Here is a 21536-nt window from a genome sequence, read left to right as displayed (position 1 = left end):
CAACAATTAAGATTGATAAGCCAGAGTCTTTTCATAAGTTTTTCCCATGTAGAGAAAAACATGAAATTGAGCTTCACAAAACACCGTCCGTGAAAGAGCATCTTAACACACAGATTTCACCAATCAGCCTGATACCTTCAGGCTAATATTCTTGTAAACTAATCAAGACCTAATGAGGTTTTAAAGAAAAACAACACTTTTTATCTGCCTTTAAAACTGTGGTATAATTTTATCCAAATTGATGTTGTATTTCATTAGAGTTTATGGTATATTTTTTAAGTGATGTAATCAAGAAGATTGCTAGTGCTAATAAACACTTTCAAATTTAGAAGAACTTTTTTTTTTTTAATTCTTGAAAATTTACTTCCTAGGACTCATAATCAACTAAGGAAAGTCTTACCATGAAATTTTCCAGCTCCTTATTGGGTTGAGAGAGTTTTCATTTTATTATTACTGAGGCCCACAGACCCATTCAGTAGGGACAGTCAAGAGCCACACACGTAAGAGGTGCCGTGATTCTGTGGGTTGGACGCAAGAGCCACCTGGTAAGGAAGCTGTGGGTCACCAGGGTCAATTCAGCCACTCTGTCTTGCTTGACAGGTACCCAGTTCCTCCCTCGCTTTCACTGACATGCCTTCTGAGGCGAGCTCCACTGAAGAGGAAATACAAAATCTTCCACTCGGGTGCTTTTAAAATTAAGAACATGTTTTATAAACATAATGCATTTTGTTAAATGAATATTCTTATCTCTTATATAAAAGGTTAGTTAAGGGAGAGACATAAGGAATGAGAGAAATTAAAGTACTGGAGGAAGATGAAAAAGCAAAGGGTTGGTGGTGCATGTGGTAAAGTAAAAGGGAAAGGTAGTCGCTCAGTCACGTCTGACTCTCGGCAATCCCTGCCCGGCTCCTCTGTCCATGGAATTCTCTAGGCAAGAGTACTGGAGTGGGTTGCCATTTCCTTCTCCATGGGATCGATCATCCCTACCAAGGGATCGAACCCAGGTCTCCTGCATAGCAGGCAGATTCTTTACCAACTGAGCCACTAAGGAAGCCCATATATGGTAAACATAGATTTAAAAAATGAAAGACTCCTAGTTGTCGGAAGGGAGAGAAATGTAGTCCCAGGAGAAAGGAAGGATCAGACTTTGATAAAAGGATGTCATCATGGTCATGTGCACTGTTGGGCATAGATGGAGAAGCGACCCTAGTACATTTTCATCTTTTCGGGATTAAATCAAAATCTTTTGAAGTCTTGGCCTGAGATAAGAAGAGTTCTAACACTTGGGTGCTTTACATCTCAGGTAATCCTGACAACTGATGAGAGCTGTATTATCACCTTATTTCCAGTGAGGACCCTGAGGAACAGAGGGCTTAAATTCCCCAGTCACATGGCAGGGCGATGGTGGAGCTGAAATTAGACCCTGGTCTCCAAGTCCAGAAGGTTACACTGCTTTCAACTAAGTCACGTTGCCTCTGGGCATTTGTAAATTAACTCTTTTTGAAGTGTCTGTTGAAGACATTTATCAAAGAGTAATTGGAGAGAAGGGGAAGGTGATCTGTTTATGTGTTAAACAACCTATTTTGAGACTCTCAGTGTATTATAGGTAATATGTTTTTAGATATTGTACCAAAATAAGTTTCATAGATTATAGGGTTTTAGAACCGAGTGAATAGAGGCAGCTCTATTCCGTGCTAGGCCTTCATAGTTGACTGAAGAATCTTTTTATTTCCTTCATTTATTCAGCCAAGTCCAGGTTTTCCCCTCGTCAGGATGCTTTAAGCAGAGGGCATTGTGCCCAAAGTTAGAAAACTGCAATAGTGCAGATGATGATGATGATATCCTTTTATCAAATTCTGATCTTTCCTTTCCCCAAGGCTGTGTTTCTCTCCTTTCAGCAACCGGGGGTCTTTCTTGGGCTGGAATCTGGAGAACAGAAATTGGAGTCTTGAGCTGTTACTTACCAGCCTTGAAAAAGGGGCTCTTTGGGTCTCTTTGAGCCTCTGTTTTCACCTCTGTATCATGGGGAAAATATCAAATAGGGAAACAAGTCCAAGTGCTTGGCAAGGTAAGGTAGTGTTAGTGTTTGGTATAAAGCAATTCACCGAGGGCTCCAAGTATTTTATTATGACACTGAGACAGATATACGTGATAAAAGACTTGGGGTGAGAAGGGAACTAAGTTAGGTATCAAAAACCAACAAGTCATGAAATGGTCAAAACTCCAGAAGGGAGGCTAAAAGCCAGTGACATGAATAATTCATAAACGGAACATTTCATCTGCAACAATGAACAACTTGTTTATGGTCAATGCTTTTAACTTTTACCGTTGTTTAAAAGCCATTAAATCATTTAATCTCCAGGGCAAGTTATTTCATTCCTATTTTTACAGAAGAGGATGAGCAGGTGTATTAGAGACAAGCCTGGGAGCCCACAGCTCATCAGTGACAGATCCAAAGCTATTGTAGCATCAAGAGTAGTCAGTGTTTGTTAAGCACTTAGGAGCAGTAGTTTCACACGTATCTGATCCTCCCAACAGTGCTACAAAGTAGGTGATACTATTATCCTCACTATATTATAGACTGGAAAACTGAGGCTTGGAGTGGTGCAGTGACCAAGGCCAAAATAACATAGCTAGTGAGTGGCAGAGCTCAGTACGAAGTGGATCTGACTTAACCACCTGCGCTACCCACTTCGCTAGGCTGCCACATCTCTCGACCTTCAGTTGAAGGTTCTTTTCACAGATGTAAAGAGGTCAATTTCTGTTTGCTGTCAGTGGAGTTGGACCTTTTTATACGGCACTCATTAAGAGTTTTCAACCAGCATTCAGATGGTGGCTGCCTGTCACAGTAGGGCGTGTTTTAATGACGGTTTCAGTCTAATGGATGTTAGAAATCTGATGAGATGAGACTCAGGAAGCAAGGATACAGCATAATTTAGATACTGCCCAGTGAAAGACTGATGTTGGTAACGTTGAATTCCTTTGTGTTGTATAGAATGCTTTTTAAGCTAGACCAATACATTGACTTGTGTGATCGTTTGAGTATATCCACTGTGTGCACAAACCGTGTGATAAGTACTGTGAAGGGTACCAAGCCCTGTTCTCAAAATATAAAATAGAAAGTATAAAGTGCCAGAAGAAAAACAGATCATCGGGCCGTAGTGTTCACAGGAAAAAAACTGCCTCCAGCTCTGGGTACCAGAAAGGGCTCTGATATAGAGGAATATGCATTTCTTATAACTCAAGCCATTTCCTGGAAGGCAAACTCTTGGTATAATCCATACTGATCATTTTTCTGAATTCCTATAGTTCTTATATGTTTGTGCCCCTTGATTATAACTAATATTCTCCAGGTGTTTCATGAATTGGTTAAAGATACCTCAAAGACAAAGGATTATAAATCTTTTATAATTCTTATTTGTCAGAATATCTAGTGCAGAGTAAGATGTGCAACAACAGGTGCTGTGTAAAAACTCCATAAATTTATTTTTTCTTCTGAGACTTGCAGAATCTGAGCAGGCGTATAGTCCTATTGCAAATGTGTTGTTAATTGTAACTCTCAGACACAGCTAAGCTTACTTTTTTTTTTTTTTTAATTTTGACTTTTTTTCTTTCCTGATTAGAACTGAGAGCTTTTTCCAGAGTGGGCTAACTTCGACTGATACTCTAGATTTGTTTAACCACATCCCCCATACCGTATATTTGCCATTTGGAATTTTATTGCTAGCCCGGCACACTCTCTCAGCCCCTGTCCTCTCTCCCCAGGGAGGGGGAGCGACTCTGAATCCGACCTGCCCCATCGGAAGCTGCCTGATGTGAAGAAGGATGACATGTCTGCGAGGCGGACGTCCCACGGTGAGCCGAAATCAGCAGTGCCTTTTAACCAGTACCTCCCCAACAAGAGCAACCAGACAGCCTACGTCCCCGCACCTCTGAGAAAGAAGAAGGCGGAGCGAGAGGAATATCGGAAGAGCTGGAGTACCGCCACCTCCCCCCTGGGTGGGGAGAGGCCCTTCAGGTAAGACCTGGGCTGTGCTGCTCCTGTCCTGGCTTGTGATAATAGGAACTACGGGCCCCTGGATATGAATGAGCCCCAAGAGCCACTGTGGACCATTGATGTGAGATTACAGATGGAGGTGGGAAGAACAGACCTTCAGAGACAGATTGTCACAATAGGATAGAAGCTTCATGAAGGCACCTACAACTGTGCCTGGCACACAGTAGGTATTCAACCAACACTGGGCTAATGAGTAGATTTTTGAAACCAGCTCTGTCATGAGGACATTGAGAACAGATCTGTCGTCCATATCCTTCTCGGGAAACTGTCTGACTCCCAGTCCTGTTAGATCAGGTATAATAAGACCTTTTATCTACACCAAAGTTTATCTGGACATAAGCGCAAGCATTATATAAGGGATGCATGAACATGCTTGAGTCATAGGTAGAAACAAACAGTCATAATGAAATGGAAGAAGCATTGGACTTCTCATCTCTTTAAGGAAGCAAGCAGTCTTTCCCCTAATCTCTGATTATGTTTTTGTACTTCTTCATTCATTTATTCAGTACGAATATATTTATTGAGCATCTACCATGTGCTAGGTAGTAGATCTTTTAGGCTTTGGGGACCCAATAGAAGGTAAGATAGAGTCTTTGCCTTCAAGAACTTTACAGTCTAATAAAAGAAACTTTTTTTTTTTTTTTTATGGTTTTTCTTTCTTTTTTTTTTTTTAACTTTTATTTTATTTTTAAAGTTTACAATATTGTATTAGTTTTGCCAAATATCGAACTTATAGTCTGGTCTAATCCTTTTAGCAAAACCATCCTGATCATTGCTTGGTTATTTCTTATAGTCTACCTTTATTATCTATGATTTTCCATTGAGTAAACATTTTATTAAAAGTTGTAGTTATTGAACAAAACATGAATTTTGCCTTTCTGGCAGAAAAGGTGTTTGCCTATCAAGTTTGAAATAGCTTTCAATCAGTATAGAGATTATGATGCGTTGTATTAATTAACAAATGGCTACATTTAATTTTCTTCACATTACCAGAATAGTATTGCATACTATGATTTTTTTTTCAAGTGGAAGTAATATCGGAATGACCAGGAGCTGATCTATGATCTGCTCCCCAGCCTAGTGTGTTAGTTTGGTCAATTGTGTTGTCCAACTCACTAGCTATCCTGAAACAATAGAGGAAGAGGAAGGTGAAGTGGGGTCTCATTGTGAAGAGGACCCCGTCAGCCAAATGGACACCAGTGGGAAGCCTCCTGATGGTGGGTCAGAACTACCCACCAGTTGTGGGAAGGAGCAGCCTCCTCCAGAGGGGGCTGTGGTGGCACCAGCTCCCAAGTCTGAAGAGAAAGCTGCTGCTGAAATGCAAAAGCGCAGAAGGCTGGAGCAAGCCGGAATCAAGGTCATGCCCGCAGCACAGCGCTTTGCCAGGTTAGCTGTGCAGGCCAAAGACTGGCCTGGCTGGCTTTGTGCATGCCCGGAGCTTTGGAATCTGTCTGATGTGGTGGAGTTTCCATCTTGTTTTCCCACTTCCTGCTTTACCCGTTGCATCATTATTTCCTACTTGGAGCAAATAGAAATAGCTAATCATCTTTGCCTTCAGGCCTGTCTCTGCTGAATTTTTGGTTACTTTAAATGGAGGTAAAGAGTGAGCTTCATGCTGCTTGAGTAGACCTTATTCTGGTCAAGTATGTGTGGTCAGTCACTTGTGGGCTACAGGATATATCTGGCAATAACATCTTATTTTTCAATTGTTTATGGCTTGTTAATTTTCACACTACTCCTAAATGGCTCTTATCTTCCTTTACACATCACTAGAAAATAGTTCCTTTGGCATGGGAAGCACTGTCTTTAGGAAGAGTGGCTGGCTGACAAAAATCTGCTTACTTTCTTTGTCCCAAGGGAGTAGTAAGTACAATTAGGTTTATTTGACTCATTTCTAAAACTTGTTGATTCAAAAACGAAGGATGGAGTAATTACTTCTCTTAATTGTAACAAAGGCACTGGTATACAGTCTTGGTGGCCTTGAGTTACGAGAGAGATGGAGACCTTCAGCAGCTGAAGTCACAGAGAAGTATAGTTGTACAGTTTCACGTGGTGTTTGCAGAAGCTGATTAATTTTTGTCATGTAATAGCCACGAAGATCCTAACAAATGATAGTGAGACCAAAATTTATTGGACAAATTGTAACTCATAACAGTTTGACAATTGAAATTCCTTTGCCACTTGCTCTTTCATTGAATCCTGAAAGGTAGGTGATATGCCCATTTTTTTCAAGCAGAATAAACTGAGGATCAGTGAAAGTAAGTTACTTAACAGCCTCTGAGCCAGTTACTGCTGACCTGGTGGCCACTTTCAGATGTTCTCTGACCACCGCATCCCCGCTGCCTCCCACACATTTGACGGAACGTTTTCCATCCCTCTGTACAACTCCGTGTGTGGTTATGCTGTGGTCTAGATCTTCACTGAAAATTCCAGAACTGGCTTATATGGATTTAATCTTAGAGTAGCTTTGTATTGATAAAACACCAAGGATATAATTCTTCCTGTCTGTGGTATCCCACAGATAAACATGTCTGTCCTAAATGTGTATGTGCTTCTAGAAAACTCTGACATAAAACTGTGCTTGTGCTACAAGAAACTCTCGGGGTTTCTAAAACTATAAAGGGTAATGTCATAACATCTTAGAAATAAATCCAGATATTCTTTAAATTGCAATTCAGAGACCTTTTGAGACACATGCTGTTTCAGCATCATTTGAGCATCTATGTATATCAAAGACCAGGCTAGGTGCTGAGAATATCAAAATGGAGTATATCCTCTTACCGGTTTTCAGCTTTTCCTGCTTCTGTCTTCAAGCCTGGGGCACTGTGGAAATAAGTAATAAGTGATACAGATAAGAGAGTGGATTTATTAAAAAAAAAAAAAAAACGCTTTAATCTTAATTTCCTTGACACACATACCTTCATTTTTATTACATCTGCGAAGTCTGCAACTAAAAGTTACCAAAGACACCATCATCTTTTTTTATTATTTTTCTTGTTATTTTCAAAAATTGCCAATGTTTGAGTTTTAAAATCTCGTTTTTAAAAAAATCGATTTTTTTCCATGATTACTAATGCTATTGACTATTATAGCATGTGTATTGGCTACTCAGGTTGTTTTTTTTCCGATAAAGTCCCTCATATCTTCTGTCATTTACTTTTGTGCTTTAAAAAAAATGTTTTATTGGGGTAAGAACACTTGGTATGAGACCTACACTCTGAACAAATCTTTAACTGCCCAATACAGAGTCGTTAACTATAGGTACAATGTTGTACACCAGATTCCCAGAATGTATTCAGCTTGCTTAACTGAAACTTTATGCCTATTGATTAGCAATCCCTATTTCACCCTCCCTCCATCCCTCGTGACCACCGTGCCATTCTTTGATTCTCTGTATTTGACCATTTTAACTACTTCATGTAAGTGGAATCATGCCATTTTTTTTCTTTTTATGACTGGCTTATTTCACTTAATGTCCTCGAAGTTCATCCATGTTGTCACATATTACAAAATTTAATTCTTGTTTAAGGCTTAATAATATTCCATTGTATGCATGTACACAGCCTTGTTCATCCCACATCTTGCATATTATGAATAATGATGTGGGAGTGCTAAGATCCCTTTGGGAGTCCTGGTTTGAGTTCTTTTGCATATATACGCAGAAATGAGATTGCTAGATCTAGTTCTATTTTCACATTTTGAGGAGCCTCCCCATGTCATCTTTGTTGTTACAGTTGTTGTTCAGTCGCTGGGGCATGTCCAACTCTTTGAGGTCCCATGGACATGTCATCTTTAGAGTATCCAAAAGAGCAAGGGGGAGACAAGTAGGCAGAGACTGGAAGAGAACTCGGCACACCCTGGAATCGTGGTGACGTGGAGAAGAGAAGAGAGTGGGCAAAGGCTGGGGATTCCACAAGTGTCCTATGCCTCTTCAGTAACTGGAAGTTTATTTTCTGATAAAACAGTGCAATCTTTTATGACAGCTCCCATCCTGTGCACAGACCTAGAATCGTAGTTAGTCTATAACCATGAATTCTAAAATTGAAGAAGAATAGTATATTTGTGTCGTAATATTTGCTCCTGTCCATGTTCCTGGGATCTGGCATAATTTTTCCATATTTTATCCAAGTTAGCTCTATTAAGCAGAAATTTGCAGGTCAGTTAATGTCTGCAGATGTCAGTTAATGTCATACTTTAGAGCTACTGACTTAGCATTTAAAGTGGAGTTCAGGAAAATCATGCATATTCCCAGAGAATGTTCCCAATAGCAACACAACACAGCTGCTCCAAACACCCAGAATTCATTTGTTAGATAGATTTTTCAGCTGCTAGCTCTCTCATAAAAGTTTTATATATACCATGCCACCAGCCTGCCCTGTCTGAGTCTTTGTCACTTACTTTTTGCAGCCCACAACAGAGTCAACGGCCATCCTAAATTTATCCACATTTTGGATCCTGCTTTTAATGTGGCAGAAAGTAGCTTAACTGGAATGAAATGCATATCATGAAGAAAGAAAGGATTCTTGGTGTCTGGAAAATAAGACTATGAAACATTTCAATATGCTGATGTCTCTTAAGGCATTTTAACTTCAGTCTCCTGTCTTTGCAATCCAAATGCATTCTGGCCACCACATCTTGGAACCCAACAAGAGGCACCAGATACTTCTTGTGCCTATTTCTGAGCTGAGAAAGTCTGTGTTTGCAGAGCTGGGGAGAGAATGAGGTACAGGCGAAGAAGGAGACATGTAGATGAGAAGAAGGCCTGACTTTTGTAGGCCAGTTTTTGGTTGTTGTGTCACAAGTATTCTCAAACACCTCCTTGAATTATTTTTAATACCATATAAAAATGAGCAAAAGTGCATGAGTTTTCTAGTCGAGAAGTCCCAGGCTTCCTGTCAAAGAATATGTTAGGAGGTATCTTAGCACCATGGGACAGAGTAGGTCTTTCTTATTAAATATGTCTGCCATTGAAGTCAGAAATGCATAAACTACTTTTCCTTCCATGTTTATGATTTTAGTTTATGATGTAGTTAGCTTAATTACCCCCCAAATATGAGACTCTGCCAGAGAAGCTGAGATTTTTGTGTTTAAGAGGATAAAATAAGAACTAAGATTCACTTCCCCTGAATTAAAATGCCATGGAGATTTGAATTCTCCGACTTGGTGTTTCCCATTGGAGAAGTAAACTTGTTTTTGAACTGAATTATAGGTTTCACGTGATTGGACTTCTTTTCTAATTGTTTTCATATGTTTCAGCACTCAGTCTTTTCTACTAGTCTGTGGATCTTCTCAGGCACATAGTAATTAATCACAGAGAGGGGGAAAAGCCCTCCAAGGAACAATAGACATTTTAGAAGTCTTCGGAGGAAGAGCAGATGCAGCTAAGTGCCAGACACATATTCCTCCTTACCAGATGCCTGTGTGTCACTGAACAGATTCCGGGGGATCAGGGACCAGGCAGACACAGGATGTGTGTGAACCTCTGTGACTCTGGATGTAACTGCCCTGGTTGGGCACTGCGTTAACCAGGGAGGTCTCTGGTATTGCCCGTGACACTCCCAGGAGGCCTAACAGGCTTTTCTGGAGAACCCGGTTTCTTTCAATAGAACAAACTGACTGCTAGTCTGAGCTGGTTGTTGTGCACTAAGTAAAAGGGAGTGAAAGAAAATGCCAGCTCTTCCTCAGTTGAAATCATTATCTCACTCACTTTGAAATATATAAGCCTCAGAATTTTTGAGACAAGGGCTTTTCTTCCCCCTCACCTGCTCAGGGCCCACAGTCTCTCCTACAAAGATAGCCTTACTTGTTTCAGGACAGAGTTGCCAGGTTGGAGGCAAGGCTTGGCATTTCTCATGTCACATTGGACTGTATTCCTCCTAAGTAAAGCAATGAGCTGGGCCCACTGAGGAACCTCTTCTTCAACACAACTCATCTATGAATAACTCTGAAAAAATAGTGCCAAACCTCCCCCACAAATATCAAGCCAGATAGCGGAAGTCTGCCACTTAAATGTACTTACTTTACCTACATTCAGATGACCATAACTGGAAACCTCAACATTCCCCTCTGCAAAGTGGTCATCATAATTCCAGTCTTACAGGGTTGTCTTGAATGTTAATGTATCTGGAATATACTAGCTCTTCAGAGCTATTGTAATTATTAAAAAACAAAGTAGAGTATACTGAGGGTTTACAATAAACTGACCTTCAGAAAAGAAGGGCACATTATAAAAAGTCCTTTAAATGTTTTGCTAACCAGATACCTGTGAGCATAAGCCTTCATATTTGCCTTATATACATTATTTATTACTTCATAGCCAACAGTGCCAACCCAGAATTTATGTCATTAAATTTTTTCTCTTTCTGAGTCTGCCTTGAAGCTCTGAATTTACAGGATTCAAGCAATTAGCAGAATATCATTATGATCATTTTTCAAGTGGGCAGGGAGTGGCTTTAAGTGGCCAATGATATGGAAAGCTTTATTCACCCCCTCTTTTTAAGCCTGCGTATCTAAACTGAGATCATTTGAAATGAGTCCTGCCACACTGGGCATTTAGCCTAAAAAGAAACACCCCAGGGAATTTGTAGCCTAGCTGGATTCATGTGAAGCATAAGGCAGTAGATTCTCCTTGCTCAAACTGGCACGGCTGTTTGCATAAATGCATATGTTTTATCCCATAAAATTCTGCCTGAGTTGGGAGAGATTGAAGCCCAGGACTATGGTCAGAAAATAGAAGGACTGTTGCTTTTGGACTTGAGAGCTTCAAGCTCAGGGTCTGCTCTGGATGAGATGAGATAATGAGTTTGAAAGGGCTTTGTAAACTGTAAAGTGCCGTGCAAGCACTGTAAGGTATGATTAGTTAGCATTCTATTGTCAATCCTGACTGAGCATTGCCATCTGCAACTAGCAATGCCAATCACAACTCCATTCTGAGCACAACTCACAGGATCCCTTTATTTAGTAACCAAAATACCCTGTCTCCTACTTCCATAGTAATGATAATGCCTTATTTTTTACATGATGCTCCACTTTCAAAACTGTTGCTGGAGTTATCTTTTGTTTAATGAATAGTAGAGTGGTTAAGAACAGGACCTGTGGAACCAAACTGCCTGGGTTTGAATTGTAACTTAAGCAATGGCGCTTTGACCTTGGGCAAATTTCTTCTCATAATCTCAGTTTCCCCTCTATAATATGGGGGTGCTAATCCCACTGCCATTACAAGGCTAATATTAGAGTTAAACGAATTAACACTAGAAAGAATTCTAGCGCATTGTGGGTGCTCCATAAGAATGAGCCACTCTCTTTATCATCATCACTGTGCTTTTTGAATAATGAGTTTTCGAAGAGATTGATTCAGTGGCCTCTCATTTCCCACTGACCATTCTTTATGGCCACAGTCAGCCAATGCCAGTTGGTTCTTGCCAGACTTGTTGGCTAGGGAGGCAGGGAAGAGAGTCAACACAGTCCAAGAGGGGCCAGGCGGGAGATGAAGAGCAGGGGTGCTCAAAGGGCAGTATTGCATATATTAAGAAATAAATTTAATTTGCAGCCACATGGATGGACCTAGAGATTATCATACTAAGTGAAGCAAGTCATACAGAGAAAAAGAAATATGTGATATCATATGATATTATGTATATGTGGAATCTAAAAAATGATAACATGAACGCATTTACAAAACAGAAACTCACAGACATAGAAAACAAACTTATAGTTATCAAATAAAAAAGAGAGGGAAGGATAGATTAGGAGTTTGGGATTAATAGATACACATCACTATGTATAAAATAGACAACAAGGACCTACTGTATAGCACAGGGAACGATACTCAGTATAGTAATTTTAATGGAAAGGAAGCTTAAAAAGTATATATATATTGATATATAAAACATGTATATATATGTATATATATACAATATGTATATATAACTGTATCTCTTTGCTATACACCTGAAGCTAACACAACATTGTAAATCAACTATATTTCAATTAAAAAAATTTTTAAAGAAATAAATTTATTCAAGGAGCATCACCCATCACCTCTAAATTCCATGATTTAAAATTCTGTTGAGAACAGTGGTCAGCAGGGAGAAAGAGTTTTCTGGGCATGACTTTGATTTTGATTCTCCAGAAGTCAGGTGGAGTGAGGACCTGCTGTCACCTTAAGCTGACAGCCTCCTCTGCAGCAGACAGTGGGCTACCTGGTCGCCCAGTGGAGACAGTATTTCCTTGCTCTTAGCCAACCTAATTCCTCCTGTCTTTATTTTTGAGTTGACCTGTCCCATGAGCATGAAAAATTTACTGTTAATCCTCTCTCAGAAATTGGATACAAAGTAGGTGAACTTCCTTTAGAAACCAAGATATTGTATTTACTTATCATCTCTATGAACTGAAAAGATAATCATTTTTTAAGTTTTAATATTTTATTATGATTTAGAAGCAAGGCTGATCTTATGAGTAGGGGAAGGAGTTTGTCTGAATATCAGAAAGGCACCATCAACTGTATTCTCACCCTGCCTGCCCCCGACAAAAGCAAAAAGCATAAAAAAGTCCTAATAGTCTACCATTAAACTGCATTTCTCCAAGAATTTAACATTTGGGGCCTTCAAGATTTCTTTGAAAATGAAAATAGTCCTAAGTAAACATTTTGACAGAATGCCTTAACACAATTCACTTGACATCTAGCATATGACAAAGAAGAAGAGCTGAAAGATGGAGAACAGTGAGGGTAAAAGCCTGAAGAAAGGATTGCTGGTGGGAGGGAGCAGGGCAAGATAAGCTTTTGTGCCTGAGTCCATTCTGTGAATGGTCCTGGACTATCCCAGATGTTTCAGTCTAGCGCAGCTTTGCAGGAAGATCATCCTTACACATTGCAACCCAGTACACATCCTAGGCGTGCTGCCGCATGGCTGCATTCATTAGCATTCCCCCAGATTAGTTCCTTGGTGGCTCAAATTTTTGCCCTGTCAGTCAAAATAAATTGAGTACCTATTGGGTGCATTACTAATGTGCTAAAGAAAAACATAACAAAAAAATGCCTCTTGGGATTTCCCTAGTGGTCCAGTGGTTAAACTGGGTGCTTCCAATGCAGGGGGTGTGGATTTGACCCCTGGTCAGGGAACTAAGATTCCACATGCTGTGCAGTGCAGCCAAAGAGAAAAAAGAAAAAGAAAACCAACAACAGCAACCAAAAAAAAAAAAAAAACCCACAAAGTCATAAAAATATTTTTTAAATGCTTCTTATTTTTCTCAATTTCATGAAAGAATTTGGATTGTCACTTTCAGAGCCATTTAGGATCCTGTCTTTCTCATGCTGATGGGGCGCTGCAAGTTAAATGAATGCTTAGTATTGCTAGTAGCTGGCTAAATTCCAGCTTTTGAAACCCACCCTAACTCTCTGCAACGCTGGATTAAAGTAGTAAACAGATGTCATCTGGACTAACGATACTGAGAAGACCTTTCACTAACAAGACAGTTGTCTGCCTGACAATGGGGATTTAAAAACTGTTTTGGTCTGATCACATGTGGAGTTCCATTTAATTTTGCTCTATCAGTCAAAAGCAATTAAATGATGAGAAAGAAGCTGTTCGAAATATTATCCTTCGTAAAGAAAACCCTTTCCTGGTCCACCAACACGGCAGAGATTCAGAATCAGAAGATGAAGTTGCATGTCGACTGCCTGATCTTGAGAAAGATGACTTTGCTGCCAGGAGAGCAAGGATGAACCAGACAAAGCCAATGGTGCCATTGAACCAACTCCTCTATGGGCCTTACCGAAAAAAAGAGGCAGAGAAATCAGATGGCAACAAACAACACTCAAAGGGAATCTCAGAAAAGAAAACTCTAGAACATAAAAGGTGTGCACTCTGTGTGCGTGTGTATGTGAAAGAGGGAGAGAATATAATTAGGTGAAGGTGATTTGAATTATAGCCCCTACCCTGGCCCCCATTCCTCTAATTCCTACCTTGATTACATGTAATCAGTAATGGTGGTTTATTTTGAAGTGGAATTCCAGATAGCTGATCTCTTCTAAGTTCACATGGCAGGGAGCAGAATGACCATGTCCAAAACAGGGCTGAATTCACCGAATAAACTTGGAGCCCAAGCGTGCAGGTGTGCTATATCCACACCACACATGGGTGCTGGTTCACAGACTGGTATTCTGTGACATGGGGCGGGAACAGCCACCTGTCCAGGCGGCTCCATCCTTCAGCAGGCAGAAATCACAGTTATCCCTTAGCTATGAACCCTTCTATCTCATTAGTGCCTTTCAGATATTGGAAGGGGAAAGAAAGGAGCCTTGCTGATTCTTCCCTCACAGCAACGTGATCACCTAGACATCTGATGATGGAGACTTCTCATTAAAAAATAGTCCTCAGATATATAACGCACTTCTATTCATTCTGTCATGGAAATTATTTTTAAGTGAGTTTCCTTGTCCCAGCTTTTCTTCCATCTTCATAATTAAGGAAAGGAAAGGAAAATTTAATGAAATGGATTTGACCAGTGATTTTTATCCCAAGAGGGATACAAAATCAGTTCAGCCTACTAAATTTCCATGGGCAGAGTTCATCATTCTTTTCCTTTATATCAGAATCAAAGTTCACATCGTTATTTAATTGCCATATTTCTGCCTATCACTTAAGAGGTTTATAATCTATTGAACGAAGAATATAAATACTTCAACTGTATTTTACACAATTAAAGTGGTTCTTTGGGCAGAGTATTGAGATCAGTGCAGTTGTTCATGTTTTCCATTGTATTTTAGTATTTTATTTAGGAAGCACCAGATATAAAGATCTGGACATAAACAGGGATTAGAACACAGAAGACCTGGCACAGTTTTCATAGGACACATTCTAGCTTCAGGAGGCTCTTGGTCTTTGCAGTTCTTGTTGGCATGCCTTGTAACACACCATTCTCAGAGGGCCTTGTGGGAGGGATTTAGTTGCTGCTGGTGGAACAAAAACTTCTAGATAGCTGAGTAGCATCAAGACATATTGATGGGGATCAGCAATTTGAGTTAGGAAAGGGAGTAGCTTTTGTACCTCCCTCTTTTCCCTTCTCCTGCATGCCATTTTAATTCCTGACATTTCCAGCCCCGTGTGTCTGTTGTCACCTGTGTCTGTTTATGGGGACACAGCCCATGATCTCTCTAGAGAGCTTCATAGAACTGCTGAAAAAAAAGAGAGAGCCCCCTGGTGACTTTTTGCTGTGCCCTTCTTTCCCCTTCCCCAAATTGAAAGTGAATAGAAAATTCTGTAACCTTCCTATTTGCATAGACTCTGTAAATACACCAACTCATCCAGGTGATTTAGTTTGGAAAAAATGAATAGCCCCATTTATGTACATTTCTAAAAACTTCTATCTCAGGGAACATATTTAGTTAGAAACTGACTTTTAATGCGATGGAATGTTTATGCACATAGATGCCACAGTTTTAGTTTAAATTATAATATTGTCAACATTAGCCATTTAATGTTCATTTCTTATGGGAACAATTGAAAATATCAGGCCACTTCCCTCATGGTCCAGAGGTTAAGAATCTACCTTCCAATGCAGGGAACGCAGGTTCGATCCCTGATTGGGGAATTAAGATCCCACATACTTTGCCCTGCGGCCAAAAAAGTTTAAAAAATAAAACAAAATTTGCCAGAAAGCTTAAAGAAATAGTTGATTAAAACATCTCTCTATATAAAAAAGAGAAAGTATCAGATTTATCATTAATGAAGGTGAACAGTTATTGACATAAGAAACAAATGGGTATTGCCCCTGTGGATACAAGTAGAGAGGATACGCTCTCTGTTTGTCAAGTGTACATTAACCAGACCTAATTAATGCTATCAGAGAAGGCAGTGGCACCCCACTCCAGTACTCTTGCCTGGAAAATCCCATGGACGGAGGAGCCTGGTGGGCTGCAGTCCATGGGGTCTCTAAGAGTCAGATACGACTTAGCGACTTCACTTTCACTTTTCACTTTCATGAATTGGAGAAGGAAATGGCAACCCACTCCAGAATTCTTGCCTGGAGAATCCCAGGGACGGGGGAGCCTGGTGGGCTGACGTCTATGGGGTCACACAGAGTCAGACACGACTGAAGCGACTTAGCAGCAGCAGCAGCAGCAATGAATGCTATTGGAAGTCAGAGACTGAATTTGAACATTGAACCTTTCTGTTAAGCATTGACCTAATCATACTTTCTGGCATACCTACGAAGGTTTATGGTTGAGATGTTTAATATGTGAGCAATGTTCCAGCTATCTCCACGCTAATCCTAGAATTTGGATCATGCAGAGTGTGTTACTAACATTTTACTGCTGCAATAAAAGACATTCCAAGAGGGCTCAGGGATTCAATCAGAAAACTTGAATTCATTATAGTAACTTGAATAGTGTGGGAATTGGGCTTCATTACTGTCAAACTGAAATCTCATTCCCATCTCTAATATTCTTATGGCGAACCCTGGCTTCTCTTCTTAAACTAAGCTAGAGACTGTTACCTGGTGGAAAACTCTGTCTCGTTACAGTGTCAAAAGGGTAGCATAGTAATCCAGGCTACAATTGATTCCATATTTTTGAGAGAGGAAAGGTGCTTGCATCATTCCATCATTCCATTCTGTGCTCAGCCTCTGAATTTCTGTGCTTGACATTCTGTTTATCTGCTCCTCTTCCTGAAACCTGATTTTTCTGATGATGTGGGGGCCTGGACCAAATCAACAGAAACCAAGGCCAGACAGAAGAGGTGAAGTCAAGGGTGACCTGTATTGTGCGGGCCCAGGAAAGTGAACCTGCGGAAGCGGGACTCAGGAAGGTGCCGGATCTGTACAAGGATGACCTGGCCCAGCGGAGAATTCAGGGCAGGCTCGGCCCTCACCGTGAGGCCCCAAGCTTTATCACGGTTGCCAGTATAACAGAAGCCGACCTGGAGACATGGGAGAGACTGAAAGTGTCAGAAAAGACGAGGTGTGTCGTGGTTCCCCCTAACAGTGGTATCATTTGACTTTGAGCAAATCAAACACTTATCCTTCTATCACTCTTTATTTTCACGGCCAGAAAAAAAGAAATACCTCTCAAAACACAGAGCATATTTTGCATGAGTTAAAACTTCATAATACTAAAAATTACAAGGAAACATCCTTTTTAATTCAACCGACTTATTGTGAATGCGTATTTCAATAGGCTTGTTTATTTGTAAGGAATTTAAACTTGACTTGTAAATCATTTTAATTATTTCATAGTACCTAAGATTTTCTTATGCTGTCATTTATGGCATTGGAAGTGATATTTTAAAAGCTGTAGAAAAGCACTATTTACCCAGGCAAGGCAATGATCATTTCTTCATTTGATTAATTACTGCAAAAGCAATTCTGCTTTAGCCATCCAAGTATTTTTCATACATCCACTATATTTTAAAAACTCTTCCTTGATCTGTACTCACCTTAGAAACCTTTGGAACTTATTTCCGGTTCTGACTAGGGATGGAGATGTGGAGCACACGTGTGCCCCTGAGCCTTCACCAGAAATTAAAGCGGAAACTGCCATCCGGGATGACTTTGCCAGCCGCAAGGCAAGGGCCTATAAGAAAGCTTCCAGCAGCCCTAGGCAAAAGTTCGTGCACTTTGGGCCAGTGACAGAGATAGACCAGCAGACGTGGAAGCGGCTCAGCATTGGCAGGGCGGGGCCGAGGGAGGATGCAGAGGAAGGCATCAGTCACAACAGCAAGACTCACACATGTGCTGTGTCTGCTGCCTCAGCGGCCACGTCCAGCTTAAAGGAAGACCGCATGCTTAATCCACAGAATGACTGCAGGTATTTTCACCATTACACGTGCAAGGAGGTCTGCATGGGAATCACTGCCGCTTTTAAAGGGTTCGCTGACTCACGTTAAAGGAACCCCCAGAGATGACAAAGTTTTAACAGGCTCTTTTGCTGGTTGGCAGAGAAGGGAGGTCAGTACCCCAGGGGGCAAGTGTGTGTGAAGTTAAAAGACATCCATTTTGATTCTGTTGTCACCAGAATCACTGCCTGGGAATGCCAATAATTTTGGCAAATGCCCCTTTTTCTCTCGGCCGCATTAAGCACTATTTTATTCATCAGCAACATTGAACAGACTAGATGGGATGTTTTAATGATACTCTTTGTGTTTTTCCTAAAAATATGTTGACAAAAATCTAGATTACCTATATGCTCCCTCCTTCCTGTCCCTTAAGGGAGGAAAAAATAGTTATTAGTATCGTAAGTTCAGATTTCAGATATCTAAGCAGACACACAATAAAGTAAACCTTCTCCCCCTCTACTTTTTAAAAACATACAACAGAACTCGAGTGGAAAGACTCCTTTGAGGGTTCCTATGAGTCAGGATTCCTTGGATGAGTAACCATTCAAATTTGTGAGGGATCAACTGGGAAAAGACCTTGTAGACCTGTCACCAGTCCTCATTCTTACCGGAGGGCTTCCAGATGTGAATTCCCAAGCCCTCTGTGGGGGATTCGGTTCTATCTATGGACCGATCTTTCTTCCATTAAGCAGGTATAGCCTTAGATGGTAAAGACTCCACTCTCAATGCGGGAGACCTGGGTTCGATCCCTGGGTTGGGAAGATCCCCTGGAGGAGGGCATGGCAACCCACTCCAGTATTCTTGCCTGGAGAATCCCCATGGACAGAGGAGCCTGATGGGCTACAGTCCATGAGGTCACAAAGAGTCAGACACAACTGAGTGACTAAGCACAGCACAGGGCATTTATAAGATTCTAGATTCTCTGTATGCTAGGTGAGGAAGGGGTAACTTAGAGATCAGAGTCCAGTCTGCACCCCGCTGTCTCTGCATGGTCCAGCAAACGTTTATTTACTAAACATTTGCTCTGCCATCTCCAAGTGAATTGCTTTCCTCCCATTTGAAGTCCCAAACCCCTGTCCCCACATCCTCTTTTGTCTTTGGCTAAAGATGGTATCTAAGGTACCTTAGATTGGTAAGGTATCTTACCAATTTTAGTAAGCCACTCAGTTTTCCTGGGTTTCTTCCATGTAGACATATTATTAAAATTTGAGTTTCTGTTAGGAAAAAAAAAGATTCTGGATTCTCCCAGGAACTTCCACTCCACCTGTGTGGCGGGAGCAAAGCAAAGCTCTTCATGGCAGGAGGAAATGCTCAGGACAGTCTCCTCCATGCTTTGTCCTTGAGCACATGGTGGATCATCTGTGACATACAGAGGAGTTTCTTTGGTTTGATTTCTTTGTGGATGATACCATAAATATAAATAACCTGGGTACACCAGAAGTCACTGCTGGAGATTCAGAGGCTAGTGGGGACCAGGCATGGAGGGGGTGGAAGTAAGAAATTAGTAAGAAATGCACCCTTGAGTCCTTGAGTACTAAGGGGTCGTCACTGAGCTCCATGGTGAGTCAGGCCAGCCTTCTTTGACTTTCTCAGGGCCTTACTTAGGTTCATATTCTATTATCCTGTTCTGAGGATGTCACCCTAACTAACCCAGCTTCTGGAACAGCAACCAAACTTTCTCTCTTAACCTTTCCATCTCAAAGACTTTCACTGTCTCCTTTCCTAACTCTTTTTCCTCTTCTCTCATGCCACCAATGCTACTTGTCACCAACAGAACAGTGACTTCTGATGTAGATGACTGTTGTAAAAGGGTCTCTCAGCTGGCTCCCGTGCCGGAGTCCCAGGAGGAGCGTAGCTTCAGTGCGGGCGAGGGCCCCAGGAGGACAGAGGAAGGTGAGGAGGTGGAAGATGACAGACGGGGCCACGGCCTCTGGTGTGAATTCCTTCCCAGTGGTAAAGCTGTCCTGTCTGGCTTTAGTTACCCGCAAACAGCAGCCACAGGATCGCAAAGGAGAGCCTGAAGGAGTTGCTCAAAGAGATTCTGAGATGGCGCCAAAGGCCGAAAGATCCGAGGAGGGCGGCCAGCCACTGTGAGCGTTGCCTGCATTCCAGGGTGTGCTGCGTCTGCTGTGTGCGGCTGCCGGCTTCCCCGAAACGGCTCCCCCCAAACAGCTTAAGCCACAGCGTGCACTTGATGAGTGGTGTGGCATGGAGCAGAGTCCCTTAAAGGAATGCACCCGCCCCAGGGTCAGAGTTCTGCTTTCAGCGCCCCCGCTGGGTAGAGATTTTTAGCCTTTGCACGCGGTTGGGTGCTGGCCAGATTTCATTCTCAGGATTCATGAAAACCAAAAAGGGAAGCCCATTCCCGTGTAAGTATCAGTTGCATGAAGAAAGTCCCTGGTATTAATACTCAGTTGCTATGTGAGCTGCTGCCTCCATGAACATTGGCTTCTTCTGTCTTGAGTTAATGCCGAGCGAGTGATGCTACTGAAAATATCTTAAGCAGTAAGTGCCGTTTGACTGGCTGGACTGACGTGCCCTAGTTGACATCCTGTGACCTCTGAATGGGAGGCTTCAGAGAGAGAAGAGAAATTAGAGAAGATGACAGCTCCTGTCTGGAGCCACAGTGGACCGAAAGGCCAAAGAAAATTGTACAATTCACAAAAAGATGACATGATGACCTGGAGAACTGGGATGTCTCGTAGTCACATTGGATCCAACAAACCAGTTCCTTCCAGTTCCATTTGCAAAGCAACATATTTGGGAGGAATCTGCCAAGGGTCCGCTAATAAAAGATAAGAGGTCAAAAGATTATCCCAAGCTGTTTTGACTTTGTTTCTCCAGTCTGAGCCTTGATACATGCTTTGAATATGTTATTAATGCTTTACGGTTTATCAGCGCCACTTACCTGCTATTGCTAGCAGAAACAAAATGATTAAATGATTGGACCAGTTTACCAAGGTTTTTTTTTCCTCTCTTGCATGTAAGTAGGTATGGAAAGAACAGTTAAGTTGTGGATTGTCCTATAAACATTCTTTCTGACTACCATCTTGTGGGCAGCCTAAATGGGAAACTCTTATTTCTTCCTAGCTCACACGGAAGTCATCAGGTAGAGGAGTTGAACTTCTTTCTGACCTACTTGATTTCATTCTGATTCCAGGAGGGTCTTCCAGTCCTAAGAAGATATACATTACTTACAAAATTTATTTAATTTAATTTTAACATTATCAAATAGTGATTTCTAGAGGTAGAATTTTCATTCCATTCTATTGATTTAAAATGAAAGTAGGGAATATATATGGAGGAGGACATGGCAGCCTACTCCAGTATTCTTGCCTGGAGAATCCCATGGACAGAGGAGCCTGGTGGGCTACAGTCTATAGGGTCACAAAGAGTTGGACATGACTAAAGTGACTTAGCATACATGCTGGAATATATAAAAAAGATAATCAACAAGAACCTACAGTATAGTACAGGGAACTCTACTCAATATTCTGTAATAATATGGGAAAAGAGTGAAAAAAATGGATCGTATGTATGTGCATAACTGAATCACTGCGGTACACCTGAAACTAACACTATATTATAAATCAACTATACTTTTAATATAAAATACAAATAAAAAAATAAAACAAAAATAGGTA

At 41.1% G+C, this 21536-nt stretch overlaps 1 protein-coding gene across 50 annotated transcripts in view; it reads left to right on the top strand.

Annotated features, from left to right (window-relative positions):
- The window catches only part of LIMCH1 (LIM and calponin homology domains 1), a 350645-nt gene that overhangs the window by 267296 nt on the left and 61813 nt on the right, over positions 1-21536 (top strand). For 27 of the 50 annotated variants that reach the window (XM_086405968.1, XM_086405966.1, XM_086405956.1 and 24 more), the window contains one exon: positions 3766-4018. In XM_086405968.1, the coding sequence (XP_086262094.1) occupies positions 3766-4018 (253 nt within the window). Of the gene's footprint in view, positions 1-3765; positions 4019-5176; positions 5444-13611; positions 13915-16775; positions 17019-17531; positions 17865-19666; positions 19786-19870; positions 19983-21536 lie in introns of all 50 variants that reach the window. The other 23 variants (XM_086405938.1, XM_086405932.1, XM_086405936.1 and 20 more) reach the window with 2 other exon arrangements.

This window comes from Bos grunniens, chromosome 6, assembly GCF_055505025.1.
Source record: "Bos grunniens cultivar Pamir isolate PY7600 chromosome 6, Bosgru_T2T1.0, whole genome shotgun sequence".
Lineage (NCBI taxonomy): Eukaryota > Metazoa > Chordata > Mammalia > Artiodactyla > Bovidae > Bos > Bos grunniens.
This window is presented reverse-complemented; position numbering and strand designations above follow the sequence as displayed.